This window comes from Dryobates pubescens (assembly GCF_014839835.1).
Source record: "Dryobates pubescens isolate bDryPub1 chromosome W unlocalized genomic scaffold, bDryPub1.pri SUPER_W_unloc_1, whole genome shotgun sequence".
In the NCBI taxonomy this organism is placed as follows: Eukaryota; Metazoa; Chordata; class Aves; order Piciformes; family Picidae; genus Dryobates; species Dryobates pubescens.
Window position 1 is genome coordinate 263498 of NW_026530688.1, and position 13361 is coordinate 276858.

A 13361-nucleotide genomic window follows, 5' to 3' on the forward strand; every position below is an offset into this window, starting at 1 on the left:
CAAAAAGCTAAGAGCTAGCTTCCTACACGACGCAGGAGACTGCGTGCTGGATCCAGCGTCACGCTTCAAATGACTGGGCGAGTCTTTCTCTAGCTCTAGAAGGCTGTTAAAGAGACTGACACGCTCCGCAATACTTACACCCCGGGGAGACCCCCTTTTAACTTGCAGAACTATTTCCCCTCAGTGAGACGCACGGGACGGAGTTGATATCCCCATGTTAAATCTTTATTGTGCAAATGCTGCTCAAAGCTTTTATTACCTCCTGCGGACACGCCTCGCCAAAGCTCAGACGTCAACGGTGGCTGGATCGACGGGCAACAGACGAAATCCATTCGGTGCCGATTTGTCCACCTGCAGCAACTCTTGCGCGGCAAGCATCTTAGCCAGGCGGCCAGCCCAAACGATGGCCGCCCGCAATACGTAGATGTACGCGAGAGGCGGACTGCCCACCCTCGGGCCCTTCATCCACAGCCACCCGGAATCCATCGCTCAGGCCCAGGCGAGCGGCACGCTTCTTGCCGACAGTCACCAAACGCCCAGGAAGCTGGAGAAGGAAGTACAAAACCATAAAGAACGAAAACTAAAAGCCACACACAACTTGGGGAGAGGGCAGGAAGGGAAGGAACGAAAGCAAGAGAACCACCCAGAGAAACCAGTTAGCCCCTTCCTACCAATTCAAGCCCCGTGCTTCAAATTACGGGACGGCCAGCCCGACGCCCACCCGCCTCCAACTGACATCGTCCATGCAAAGCTACAAAGACCGATCATGCACGCTGTGGGGGTGGGGGAAAAGCTATGCAGTCTTTTCCAAGCACTTCAAAACAGCCTCAGAAGCTGAGTTTGTCTCCAGCTTGAAGCACCCCCCCCTCCGTTGTATCTTTGGGCAACATGAGCGACTCTGGTGGGAAACAAACTTTAGGCTGCCTTTTGCATGGGGCTACAGAGTCTTTGAAATTGACTTCTAGGGCTAAAAGGGGAAGCATCCAGCACCTCTCAACCAGCTTTGCCCTTCCTCGCCCCTGACCTGCCAAAACCCCCAAGCCCTCTCCTCCAGATTAGACAAAGTACTGCTACTCTTACTCTAAAGCACGACAGCAGGCAACAGACCGCGCTCCAAAACAACGCTGCATTTTGCACCGGAAGCGCGTACCCAGGGATGGGCGTTGCTTTATACGGCTACTTTTGAGTCAAAAAGCTCAACTCCCTTCCAAGCTACAGGCTTGGAACTGTAGCACCAGAACCCCCCAAAATAGCCTACTGTGCCCTATCAAGAAGAAAAGGGGGGATGGGAAAGAGTCTATAGTCAATTAGGAACTAATTACCGCTATGGTTTAGCTTACAGAAACCTTCCACGGTACTTACGGATTGGCCAGAATCTTCTGCTTTAGATAACCTGATAATTGGCTCCGCGGGCATGACCAGGAAAAGCAGCGGGGCGTGGGCGGAAAGATCGAGGAACACAAGGCACTGGAGGGAGAGCAAAGAGTTAAACTGCAACTGGCTCCAGAGAAAGGCAATAGCTTAAGCAAAGCCATAGGCCCCACAGAACTCCTACAGAAGCAGATTGCCAGATACCCCAAACGCAAGCCGACACGTTGATTTTTCTTACGAGCTATTAATACTTTCCATAGGCAAAATACAACATCTTTACAGAGACCCCTCCGGAAGACGGATTCGGCCCGCACGATGATGGGGGCAAGGAGACGGGCTAGTACTTCACATCGGTGACCTCCCGGGCGTTTTCCTTTGGGTTGATCATTTCCTAAGCGCGATCTTTTCGGGACGGTGCAGTAGAGAGCGCCACAACCCAGAGAGGCCCCGTCCCTCCACCCACCCGCAGCAACGCCGCCTCCCGCCCTGCCGCCTTCCCGGGCACCGCGCAACGGGTCCTCGGCTCAGCGTGCCTACGAGCGCGGGGGGCGGGGGAGGGGGGGCAAGGGAAGAGGAACCGCGCACAGAGCAAAGCCGCCGCTACCTCCTCGTCGATGACGTAGGCGGCGGAACGCCTTCCGATGACCTTCCCGAAGACACCACCGGGCTGGACGGCCCGCGCCCCGAAAATCTCCTCGGCCACGACGACGCCCGCCGTCGCCCCCGCGCTTCCTCCACCCGGCCAGGCCCTCCGCGGCGCCCATTGGCTCGCCACATCGCTGCCGCCCGATCCCGCGTCTCGATTGGCTGTCTCGCCTGTCGTTTTCGCTTGACCCTTGGCGGGCCCGCCCTCCTCGACCTGGCGCTTGCCGGGGCTCAGGGAGTTTGCGTTGCCGCGGGGCGCGGAGGGATCCGACCTGGGCGCGGAGACAGAAGACGTTGGGCGTGCCGCCGCGGCGGGATCTGTGCCGCCTAGTGCCGCGACGCGATGGGCGCTCCACGAGGGCTCAGAAGAGGCCGCTCTGGCTAGAAGTACTCTTTCTCGGCAAGTCCACCCCAGACGTGCTGGCGCCTTTCCGGTGCTGCTCCCTCCAGTCAAATGACTGCTTTGGCAGGGCCGGGCCGGGCCGAGCCGAGCCGAGCCGAGCCGGGCCGGGCCGGGCCAGGCCAAAATAGGCCAGGTTTTAATATTCCAGAACGTTTCGCACAACCAACAGAAGTTGCTCTCAGCGGTTGCCTGAAAGCCCCGCTTCAGCTGCAGACGTCTCTAAGCTGCACGCCTCCTGGGAGAAAATAAAGCACAAAGTGTGTCCCCGGCACTGGTGGCTTGAGGGCGGATCAAGATAGGATTTGCGCTAAGATGGGTAGGGGCTCCTAGAACAGTAGGCGGCTGTCGCCAAAGCTAGCCCGAGGGCGGTCTGTGGTGTCCTGTGGTGCCCTGGGGATGGTGCAGCTCAAACCGGCCTGACGCGTGGCTGTCCCTGCACGCGCAGTTCTCGGCTGAGTCGTCCACAGCGCTTCTGCCTTAAGACGTTTCCTCTGAAAGGGCAACAGCATTTGTTTCAAGCAGTCGACTTGTACGCGTATTGCTGTCTCACCGTGTCAATGGCAAATTTCACCTCTGCTCCAATAGACTACGGGGGACTTTATTCCCGTTTCCCAAACGATTTCTGTCATTCCTTCACAGCTGTAAACGGATCTATGAATAAATGTCGTTTCTCCTGCTGACCAATCAAGTTTCCTTACGAGGAACACGGTCACAAAATAACCGCGTTGGGCACCTTTCAAGCATTCCAACTACGTCATAATATTTGAATGTTCCCACGCTTTAATAAGCCTTGAATGTGATTGCAATTAAACACAGGTAGCGACTCTACCAAAGCCAGAGGTCTAACAAAGCAGGGAAGGTGATTACATCAAAAATCCTTAGGTTGTTTTCAGCTAATCCACCTTCTAGTCAGTGAGCGAGAAACAAGGCTTTGCGATTTTTGGGGGGGTGGGGTGGGGGGTGGGGGAGGCTCTTGTCTTTTGTTGTTTTGGGGGTTTTAATAAGAAACCGACAACTGCGTCTCCAAGTATCAGAAGTAACACTTTTACATTTTGGAAGGTGTCTGTGGGAGAAATTAATTCCCTGCGTCGTAAAATCTATGAATGACACTCAGAGCCATAGCAAAACTCTCAGAATATTTAGGAGAGGCTGACAGACAGCTGTCAGAAATAACCTAGGTAGAGTTTATTCTCTCCTGGGACAGGGGCCTACATCAGGCGATACCTGGAAGCTTGCCTCCAACCTTATTTTTCTAGAAGCCCCTGACTTTCAATTGTTGATGCTATTATTATGCAATATGTCATCTCTCATCTAGGCTCCCTTTCCAGCAACAGGTTGTACCAGGTGATCTTTCGAGGCCCCTTCCCACCCAGGCTGCTCTAGGATTCTACGCTTCTTCAGTGGATCACTGTTTAATAACCCTTTGCTCTCTCTGCTTTGGAGCAAAGCGTCGGCAACGTTGCCTGCGAGGCGAGACATCAATTCCACCAGGCGCCACAGGCTTCTAAAACCTATGGTCTCCAGGCAGTCTCTCTGAACGTATAAGCCACAGCGAGCTTCTTCAAAATTAATTCCCCCGCCCCCCGGAGCGGGAACTCTTTCTAGATACCCGAGGCATTTTACACGGACAGAACAAGAGACCTTACCTAGCTCCACTCTTCAGTAAGCAAACACTGCACCAGTGCGGTTTCAAGGAACCATCACGTGCCCCTTTCCACCTCCTTCAGGTCAATCCTTTCCACCTCCTCCCGGGGAAGATTAAATAAGGGTGAAGCTCTGGGGTTACTGACACACCCCCATCACCAAACTTCACCTGACCGCTCGGGGCTATTGAAGGGACGAGGACTCCTCACGGTGGGCGTCTCAGGTGCCCGGGTAACGGAGCGTTCCAGGGCAACAAAGGATAGCCCTGCACGCCCACGCCCAATCTCCCTGTATTTGATAGCTGTTAAAGAAAGATGAAGTTGGCTGCATCCCTGCGCTGTAGCATCGGTTTGGGCTTGGGTCTGGGTGGGATGGATGGAGGCAACTTCCCCCCGTAGCAGCCCTCGTAGCGCTGTGCTTTGTAGTCGTAGCTAGAAGGGTGTTGATAAGGCACCCGTGGTTTGGCTACTGCCGAGCAGTGCTCCCACAGCACCGCACCTGCCATTCAGGCCAATTGCTTGCTCCCACCATATCCCTCCTCTCCAGAAAAGGGATACCAACGGGGCCTTAGCCCACGGCCACTGATAAAGCGCTCCAACGGGAGGCGGATGCTTCCAACACATTGCGCTGTGCCCAAAGCACCCTTCGTGCGGCACGCCTGGAGCGTCACGTACAGTATTTTCTGAAGGTTCAGCAGCAGCCTACACCAGCTTTACGTGCGTTTGCGTACCCCTTCCAAAAAGCTAAGAGCTAGCTTCCTACACGACGCAGGAGACTGCGTGCTGGATCCAGCGTCACGCTTCAAATGACTGGGCGAGTCTTTCTCTAGCTCTAGAAGGCTGTTAAAGAGACTGACACGCTCCGCAATACTTACACCCCGGGGAGACCCCCTTTTAACTTGCAGAACTATTTCCCCTCAGTGAGACGCACGGGACGGAGTTGATATCCCCATGTTAAATCTTTATTGTGCAAATGCTGCTCAAAGCTTTTATTACCTCCCGCGGACACGCCTCGCCAAAGCTCAGACGTCAACGGTGGCTGGATCGACGGGCAACAGACGAAATCCATTCGGTGCCGATTTGTCCACCTGCAGCAACTCTTGCGCGGCAAGCATCTTAGCCAGGCGGCCAGCCCAAACGATGGCCGCCCGCAATACGTAGATGTACGCGAGAGGCGGACTGCCCACCCTCGGGCCCTTCATCCACAGCCACCCGGAATCCATCGCTCAGGCCCAGGCGAGCGGCACGCTTCTTGCCGACAGTCACCAAACGCCCAGGAAGCTGGAGAAGGAAGTACAAAACCATAAAGAACGAAAACTAAAAGCCACACACAACTTGGGGAGAGGGCAGGAAGGGAAGGAACGAAAGCAAGAGAACCACCCAGAGAAACCAGTTAGCCCCTTCCTACCAATTCAAGCCCCGTGCTTCAAATTACGGGACGGCCAGCCCGACGCCCACCCGCCTCCAACTGACATCGTCCATGCAAAGCTACAAAGACCGATCATGCACGCTGTGGGGGTGGGGAAAAAGCTATGCAGTCTTTTCCAAGCACTTCAAAACAGCCTCAGAAGCTGAGTTTGTCTCCAGCTTGAAGCACCCCCCCCCTCCGTTGTATCTTTGGGCAACATGAGCGACTCTGGTGGGAAACAAACTTTAGGCTGCCTTTTGCATGGGGCTACAGAGTCTTTGAAATTGACTTCTAGGGCTAAAAGGGGAAGCATCCAGCACCTCTCAACCAGCTTTGCCCTTCCTCGCCCCTGACCTGCCAAAACCCCCAAGCCCTCTCCTCCAGATTAGACAAAGTACTGCTACTCTTACTCTAAAGCACGACAGCAGGCAACAGACCGCGCTCCAAAACAACGCTGCATTTTGCACCGGAAGCGCGTACCCAGGGATGGGCGTTGCTTTATACGGCTACTTTTGAGTCAAAAAGCTCAACTCCCTTCCAAGCTACAGGCTTGGAACTGTAGCACCAGAACCCCCCAAAATAGCCTACTGTGCCCTATCAAGAAGAAAAGGGGGGATGGGAAAGAGTCTATAGTCAATTAGGAACTAATTACCGCTACGGTTTAGCGTACAGAAACCTTCCACGGTACTTACGGATTGGCCAGAATCTTCTGCTTTAGATAACCTGATAATTGGCTCCGCGGGCATGACCAGGAAAAGCGGCGGGGCGTGGGCGGAAAGATCGAGGAACACAAGGCACTGGAGGGAGAGCAAAGAGTTAAACTGCCACTGGCTCCAGAGAAAGGCAATAGCTTAAGCAAAGCCATAGGCCCCACAGAACTCCTACAGAAGCAGATTGCCAGATACCCCAAACGCAAGCCGACACGTTGATTTTTCTTACGAGCTATTAATACTTTCCATAGGCAAAATACAACATCTTTACAGAGACCCCTCCGGAAGACGGATTCGGCCCGCACGATGATGGGGGCAAGGAGACGGGCTAGTACTTCACATCGGTGACCTCCCGGGCGTTTTCCTTTGGGTTGATCATTTCCTAAGCGCGATCTTTTCGGGACGGTGCAGTAGAGAGCGCCACAACCCAGAGAGGCCCCGTCCCTCCACCCACCCGCAGCAACGCCGCCTCCCGCCCTGCCGCCTTCCCGGGCACCGCGCAACGGGTCCTCGGCTCAGCGTGCCTACGAGCGCGGGGGGCGGGGGAGGGGGGGCAAGGGAAGAGGAACCGCGCACAGAGCAAAGCCGCCGCTACCTCCTCGTCGATGACGTAGGCGGCGGAACGCCTTCCGATGACCTTCCCGAAGACACCACCGGGCTGGACGGCCCGCGCCCCGAAAATCTCCTCGGCCACGACGACGCCCGCCGTCGCCCCCGCGCTTCCTCCACCCGGCCAGGCCCTCCGCGGCGCCCATTGGCTCGCCACATCGCTGCCGCCCGATCCCGCGTCTCGATTGGCTGTCTCGCCTGTCGTTTTCGCTTGACCCTTGGCGGGCCCGCCCTCCTCGACCTGGCGCTTGCCGGGGCTCAGGGAGTTTGCGTTGCCGCGGGGCGCGGAGGGATCCGACCTGGGCGCGGAGACAGAAGACGTTGGGCGTGCCGCCGCGGCGGGATCTGTGCCGCCTAGTGCCGCGACGCGATGGGCGCTCCACGAGGGCTCAGAAGAGGCCGCTCTGGCTAGAAGTACTCTTTCTCGTCAAGTCCACCCCAGACGTGCTGGCGCCTTTCCGGTGCTGCTCCCTCCAGTCAAATGACTGCTTTGGCCGGGCCGGGCCGGGCCGGGCCGGGCCGGGCCGGGCCAGGCCAAAATAGGCCAGGTGTTAATATTCCAGAACGTTTCGCACAACCAACAGAAGTTGCTCTCAGCGGTTGCCTGAAAGCCCCGCTTCAGCTGCAGACGTCTCTAAGCTGCACGCCTCCTGGGAGAAAATAAAGCACAAAGTGTGTCCCCGGCACTGGTGGCTTGAGGGCGGATCAAGATAGGATTTGCGCTAAGATGGGTAGGGGCTCCTAGAACAGTAGGCGGCTGTCGCCAAAGCTAGCCCGAGGGCGGTCTGTGGTGTCCTGTGGTGCCCTGGGGATGGTGCAGCTCAAACCGGCCTGATGCGTGGCTGTCCCTGCACGCGCAGTTCTCGGCTGAGTCGTCCACAGCGCTTCTGCCTTAAGACGTTTCCTCTGAAAGGGCAACAGCATTTGTTTCAAGCAGTCGACTTGTACGCGTATTGCTGTCTCACCGTGTCAATGGCAAATTTCACCTCTGCTCCAATAGACTACGGGGGACTTTATTCCCGTTTCCCAAACGATTTCTGTCATTCCTTCACAGCTGTAAACGGATCTATGAATAAATGTCGTTTCTCCTGCTGACCAATCAAGTTTCCTTACGAGGAACACGGTCACAAAATAACCGCGTTGGGCACCTTTCAAGCATTCCAACTACGTCATAATATTTGAATGTTCCCACGCTTTAATAAGCCTTGAATGTGATTGCAATTAAACACAGGTAGCGACTCTACCAAAGCCAGAGGTCTAACAAAGCAGGGAAGGTGATTACATCAAAAATCCTTAGGTTGTTTTCAGCTAATCCACCTTCTAGTCAGTGAGCGAGAAACAAGGCTTTGCGATTTTTGGGGGGGTGGGGTGGGGGGTGGGGGAGGCTCTTGTCTTTTGTTGTTTTGGGGGTTTTAATAAGAAACCGACAACTGCGTCTCCAAGTATCAGAAGTAACACTTTTACATTTTGGAAGGTGTCTGTGGGAGAAATTAATTCCCTGCGTCGTAAAATCTATGAATGACACTCAGAGCCATAGCAAAACTCTCAGAATATTTAGGAGAGGCTGACAGACAGCTGTCAGAAATAACCTAGGTAGAGTTTATTCTCTCCTGGGACAGGGGCCTACATCAGGCGATACCTGGAAGCTTGCCTCCAACCTTATTTTTCTAGAAGCCCCTGACTTTCAGTTGTTGATGCTATTATTATGCAATATGTCATCTCTCATCTAGGCTCCCTTTCCAGCAACAGGTTGTACCAGGTGATCTTTCGAGGCCCCTTCCCACCCAGGCTGCTCTAGGATTCTACGCTTCTTCAGTGGATCACTGTTTAATAACCCTTTGCTCTCTCTGCTTTGGAGCAAAGCGTCGGCAACGTTGCCTGCGAGGCGAGACATCAATTCCACCAGGCGCCACAGGCTTCTAAAACCTATGGTCTCCAGGCAGTCTCTCTGAACGTATAAGCCACAGCGAGCTTCTTCAAAATTAATTCCCCCGCCCCCCGGAGCGGGAACTCTTTCTAGATACCCGAGGCATTTTACACGGACAGAACAAGAGACCTTACCTAGCTCCACTCTTCAGTAAGCAAACACTGCACCAGTGCGGTTTCAAGGAACCATCACGTGCCCCTTTCCACCTCCTTCAGGTCAATCCTTTCCACCTCCTCCCGGGGAAGATTAAATAAGGGTGAAGCTCTGGGGTTACTGACACACCCCCATCACCAAACTTCACCTGACCGCTCGGGGCTATTGAAGGGACGAGGACTCCTCACGGTGGGCGTCTCAGGTGCCCGGGTAACGGAGCGTTCCAGGGCAACAAAGGATAGCCCTGCACGCCCACGCCCAATCTCCCTGTATTTGATAGCTGTTAAAGAAAGATGAAGTTGGCTGCATCCCTGCGCTGTAGCATCGGTTTGGGCTTGGGTCTGGGTGGGATGGATGGAGGCAACTTCCCCCGTAGCAGCCCTCGTAGCGCTGTGCTTTGTAGTCGTAGCTAGAAGGGTGTTGATAAGGCACCCGTGGTTTGGCTACTGCCGAGCAGTGCTCCCACAGCACCGCACCTGCCATTCAGGCCAATTGCTTGCTCCCACCATATCCCTCCTCTCCAGAAAAGGGATACCAACGGGGCCTTAGCCCACGGCCACTGATAAAGCGCTCCAACGGGAGGCGGATGCTTCCAACACATTGCGCTGTGCCCAAAGCACCCTTCGTGCGGCACGCCTGGAGCGTCACGTACAGTATTTTCTGAAGGTTCAGCAGCAGCCTACACCAGCTTTACGTGCGTTTGCGTACCCCTTCCAAAAAGCTAAGAGCTAGCTTCCTACACGACGCAGGAGACTGCGTGCTGGATCCAGCGTCACGCTTCAAATGACTGGGCGAGTCTTTCTCTAGCTCTAGAAGGCTGTTAAAGAGACTGACACGCTCCGCAATACTTACACCCCGGGGAGACCCCCTTTTAACTTGCAGAACTATTTCCCCTCAGTGAGACGCACGGGACGGAGTTGATATCCCCATGTTAAATCTTTATTGTGCAAATGCTGCTCAAAGCTTTTATTACCTCCCGCGGACACGCCTCGCCAAAGCTCAGACGTCAACGGTGGCTGGATCGACGGGCAACAGACGAAATCCATTCGGTGCCGATTTGTCCACCTGCAGCAACTCTTGCGCGGCAAGCATCTTAGCCAGGCGGCCAGCCCAAACGATGGCCGCCCGCAATACGTAGATGTACGCGAGAGGCGGACTGCCCACCCTCGGGCCCTTCATCCACAGCCACCCGGAATCCATCGCTCAGGCCCAGGCGAGCGGCACGCTTCTTGCCGACAGTCACCAAACGCCCAGGAAGCTGGAGAAGGAAGTACAAAACCATAAAGAACGAAAACTAAAAGCCACACACAACTTGGGGAGAGGGCAGGAAGGGAAGGAACGAAAGCAAGAGAACCACCCAGAGAAACCAGTTAGCCCCTTCCTACCAATTCAAGCCCCGTGCTTCAAATTACGGGACGGCCAGCCCGACGCCCACCCGCCTCCAACTGACATCGTCCATGCAAAGCTACAAAGACCGATCATGCACGCTGTGGGGGTGGGGAAAAAGCTATGCAGTCTTTTCCAAGCACTTCAAAACAGCCTCAGAAGCTGAGTTTGTCTCCAGCTTGAAGCACCCCCCCCTCCGTTGTATCTTTGGGCAACATGAGCGACTCTGGTGGGAAACAAACTTTAGGCTGCCTTTTGCATGGGGCTACAGAGTCTTTGAAATTGACTTCTAGGGCTAAAAGGGGAAGCATCCAGCACCTCTCAACCAGCTTTGCCCTTCCTCGCCCCTGACCTGCCAAAACCCCCAAGCCCTCTCCTCCAGATTAGACAAAGTACTGCTACTCTTACTCTAAAGCACGACAGCAGGCAACAGACCGCGCTCCAAAACAACGCTGCATTTTGCACCGGAAGCGCGTACCCAGGGATGGGCGTTGCTTTATACGGCTACTTTGAGTCAAAAAGCTCAACTCCCTTCCAAGCTACAGGCTTGGAACTGTAGCACCAGAACCCCCCAAAATAGCCTACTGTGCCCTATCAAGAAGAAAAGGGGGGATGGGAAAGAGTCTATAGTCAATTAGGAACTAATTACCGCTACGGTTTAGCGTACAGAAACCTTCCACGGTACTTACGGATTGGCCAGAATCTTCTGCTTTAGATAACCTGATAATTGGCTCCGCGGGCATGACCAGGAAAAGCGGCGGGGCGTGGGCGGAAAGATCGAGGAACACAAGGCACTGGAGGGAGAGCAAAGAGTTAAACTGCCACTGGCTCCAGAGAAAGGCAATAGCTTAAGCAAAGCCATAGGCCCCACAGAACTCCTACAGAAGCAGATTGCCAGATACCCCAAACGCAAGCCGACACGTTGATTTTTCTTACGAGCTATTAATACTTTCCATAGGCAAAATACAACATCTTTACAGAGACCCCTCCGGAAGACGGATTCGGCCCGCACGATGATGGGGGCAAGGAGACGGGCTAGTACTTCACATCGGTGACCTCCCGGGCGTTTTCCTTTGGGTTGATCATTTCCTAAGCGCGATCTTTTCGGGACGGTGCAGTAGAGAGCGCCACAACCCAGAGAGGCCCCGTCCCTCCACCCACCCGCAGCAACGCCGCCTCCCGCCCTGCCGCCTTCCCGGGCACCGCGCAACGGGTCCTCGGCTCAGCGTGCCTACGAGCGCGGGGGGCGGGGGAGGGGGGGCAAGGGAAGAGGAACCGCGCACAGAGCAAAGCCGCCGCTACCTCCTCGTCGATGACGTAGGCGGCGGAACGCCTTCCGATGACCTTCCCGAAGACACCACCGGGCTGGACGGCCCGCGCCCCGAAAATCTCCTCGGCCACGACGACGCCCGCCGTCGCCCCCGCGCTTCCTCCACCCGGCCAGGCCCTCCGCGGCGCCCATTGGCTCGCCACATCGCTGCCGCCCGATCCCGCGTCTCGATTGGCTGTCTCGCCTGTCGTTTTCGCTTGACCCTTGGCGGGCCCGCCCTCCTCGACCTGGCGCTTGCCGGGGCTCAGGGAGTTTGCGTTGCCGCGGGGCGCGGAGGGATCCGACCTGGGCGCGGAGACAGAAGACGTTGGGCGTGCCGCCGCGGCGGGATCTGTGCCGCCTAGTGCCGCGACGCGATGGGCGCTCCACGAGGGCTCAGAAGAGGCCGCTCTGGCTAGAAGTACTCTTTCTCGTCAAGTCCACCCCAGACGTGCTGGCGCCTTTCCGGTGCTGCTCCCTCCAGTCAAATGACTGCTTTGGCCGGGCCGGGCCGGGCCGGGCCGGGCCGGGCCGAGCCGAGCCGAGCCGGGCCGGGCCGGGCCAGGCCAAAATAGGCCAGGTTTTAATATTCCAGAACGTTTCGCACAACCAACAGAAGTTGCTCTCAGCGGTTGCCTGAAAGCCCCGCTTCAGCTGCAGACGTCTCTAAGCTGCACGCCTCCTGGGAGAAAATAAAGCACAAAGTGTGTCCCCGGCACTGGTGGCTTGAGGGCGGATCAAGATAGGATTTGCGCTAAGATGGGTAGGGGCTCCTAGAACAGTAGGCGGCTGTCGCCAAAGCTAGCCCGAGGGCGGTCTGTGGTGTCCTGTGGTGCCCTGGGGATGGTGCAGCTCAAACCGGCCTGACGCGTGGCTGTCCCTGCACGCGCAGTTCTCGGCTGAGTCGTCCACAGCGCTTCTGCCTTAAGACGTTTCCTCTGAAAGGGCAACAGCATTTGTTTCAAGCAGTCGACTTGTACGCGTATTGCTGTCTCACCGTGTCAATGGCAAATTTCACCTCTGCTCCAATAGACTACGGGGGACTTTATTCCCGTTTCCCAAACGATTTCTGTCATTCCTTCACAGCTGTAAACGGATCTATGAATAAATGTCGTTTCTCCTGCTGACCAATCAAGTTTCCTTACGAGGAACACGGTCACAAAATAACCGCGTTGGGCACCTTTCAAGCATTCCAACTACGTCATAATATTTGAATGTTCCCACGCTTTAATAAGCCTTGAATGTGATTGCAATTAAACACAGGTAGCGACTCTACCAAAGCCAGAGGTCTAACAAAGCAGGGAAGGTGATTACATCAAAAATCCTTAGGTTGTTTTCAGCTAATCCACCTTCTAGTCAGTGAGCGAGAAACAAGGCTTTGCGATTTTTGGGGGGGTGGGGTGGGGGGTGGGGGAGGCTCTTGTCTTTTGTTGTTTTGGGGGTTTTAATAAGAAACCGACAACTGCGTCTCCAAGTATCAGAAGTAACACTTTTACATTTTGGAAGGTGTCTGTGGGAGAAATTAATTCCCTGCGTCGTAAAATCTATGAATGACACTCAGAGCCATAGCAAAACTCTCAGAATATTTAGGAGAGGCTGACAGACAGCTGTCAGAAATAACCTAGGTAGAGTTTATTCTCTCCTGGGACAGGGGCCTACATCAGGCGATACCTGGAAGCTTGCCTCCAACCTTATTTTTCTAGAAGCCCCTGACTTTCAATTGTTGATGCTATTATTATGCAATATGTCATCTCTCATCTAGGCTCCCTTTCCAGCAACAGGTTGTACCAGGTGATC

General features: G+C 55.2%; 3 protein-coding genes across 3 annotated transcripts; all 3 read right to left on the bottom strand.

Annotated features, from left to right (window-relative positions):
* Positions 1 to 188: 188 nt before the first annotated feature.
* LOC128899637 (adenosine 5'-monophosphoramidase HINT2-like) lies at positions 189 to 2928 on the bottom strand. Its single transcript, XM_054179255.1, has 4 exons — positions 2832 to 2928; positions 1976 to 2412; positions 1363 to 1467; positions 189 to 544 (listed from the first exon to the last, which is right to left on the bottom strand). The coding sequence occupies exons 1-4, from the start codon at positions 2926 to 2928 to the stop codon at positions 380 to 382; spliced, it is 804 nt and encodes a 267-aa protein (XP_054035230.1). The 3' UTR covers positions 189 to 379.
* Positions 2929 to 4983: 2055 nt separating this feature from the next.
* Positions 4984 to 7713, bottom strand: LOC128899638 (adenosine 5'-monophosphoramidase HINT2-like). Its single transcript, XM_054179256.1, has 4 exons — positions 7617 to 7713; positions 6776 to 7212; positions 6163 to 6267; positions 4984 to 5343 (listed from the first exon to the last, which is right to left on the bottom strand). The coding sequence occupies exons 1-4, from the start codon at positions 7711 to 7713 to the stop codon at positions 5179 to 5181; spliced, it is 804 nt and encodes a 267-aa protein (XP_054035231.1). The 3' UTR covers positions 4984 to 5178.
* Positions 7714 to 9767: 2054 nt separating this feature from the next.
* LOC128899639 (adenosine 5'-monophosphoramidase HINT2-like) lies at positions 9768 to 12520 on the bottom strand. Its single transcript, XM_054179257.1, has 4 exons — positions 12424 to 12520; positions 11558 to 11994; positions 10945 to 11049; positions 9768 to 10127 (listed from the first exon to the last, which is right to left on the bottom strand). Exons 1-4 carry the CDS (start codon positions 12518 to 12520, stop codon positions 9963 to 9965), a joined length of 804 nt encoding a protein of 267 aa, XP_054035232.1. The 3' UTR covers positions 9768 to 9962.
* Positions 12521 to 13361: the final 841 nt, after the last annotated feature.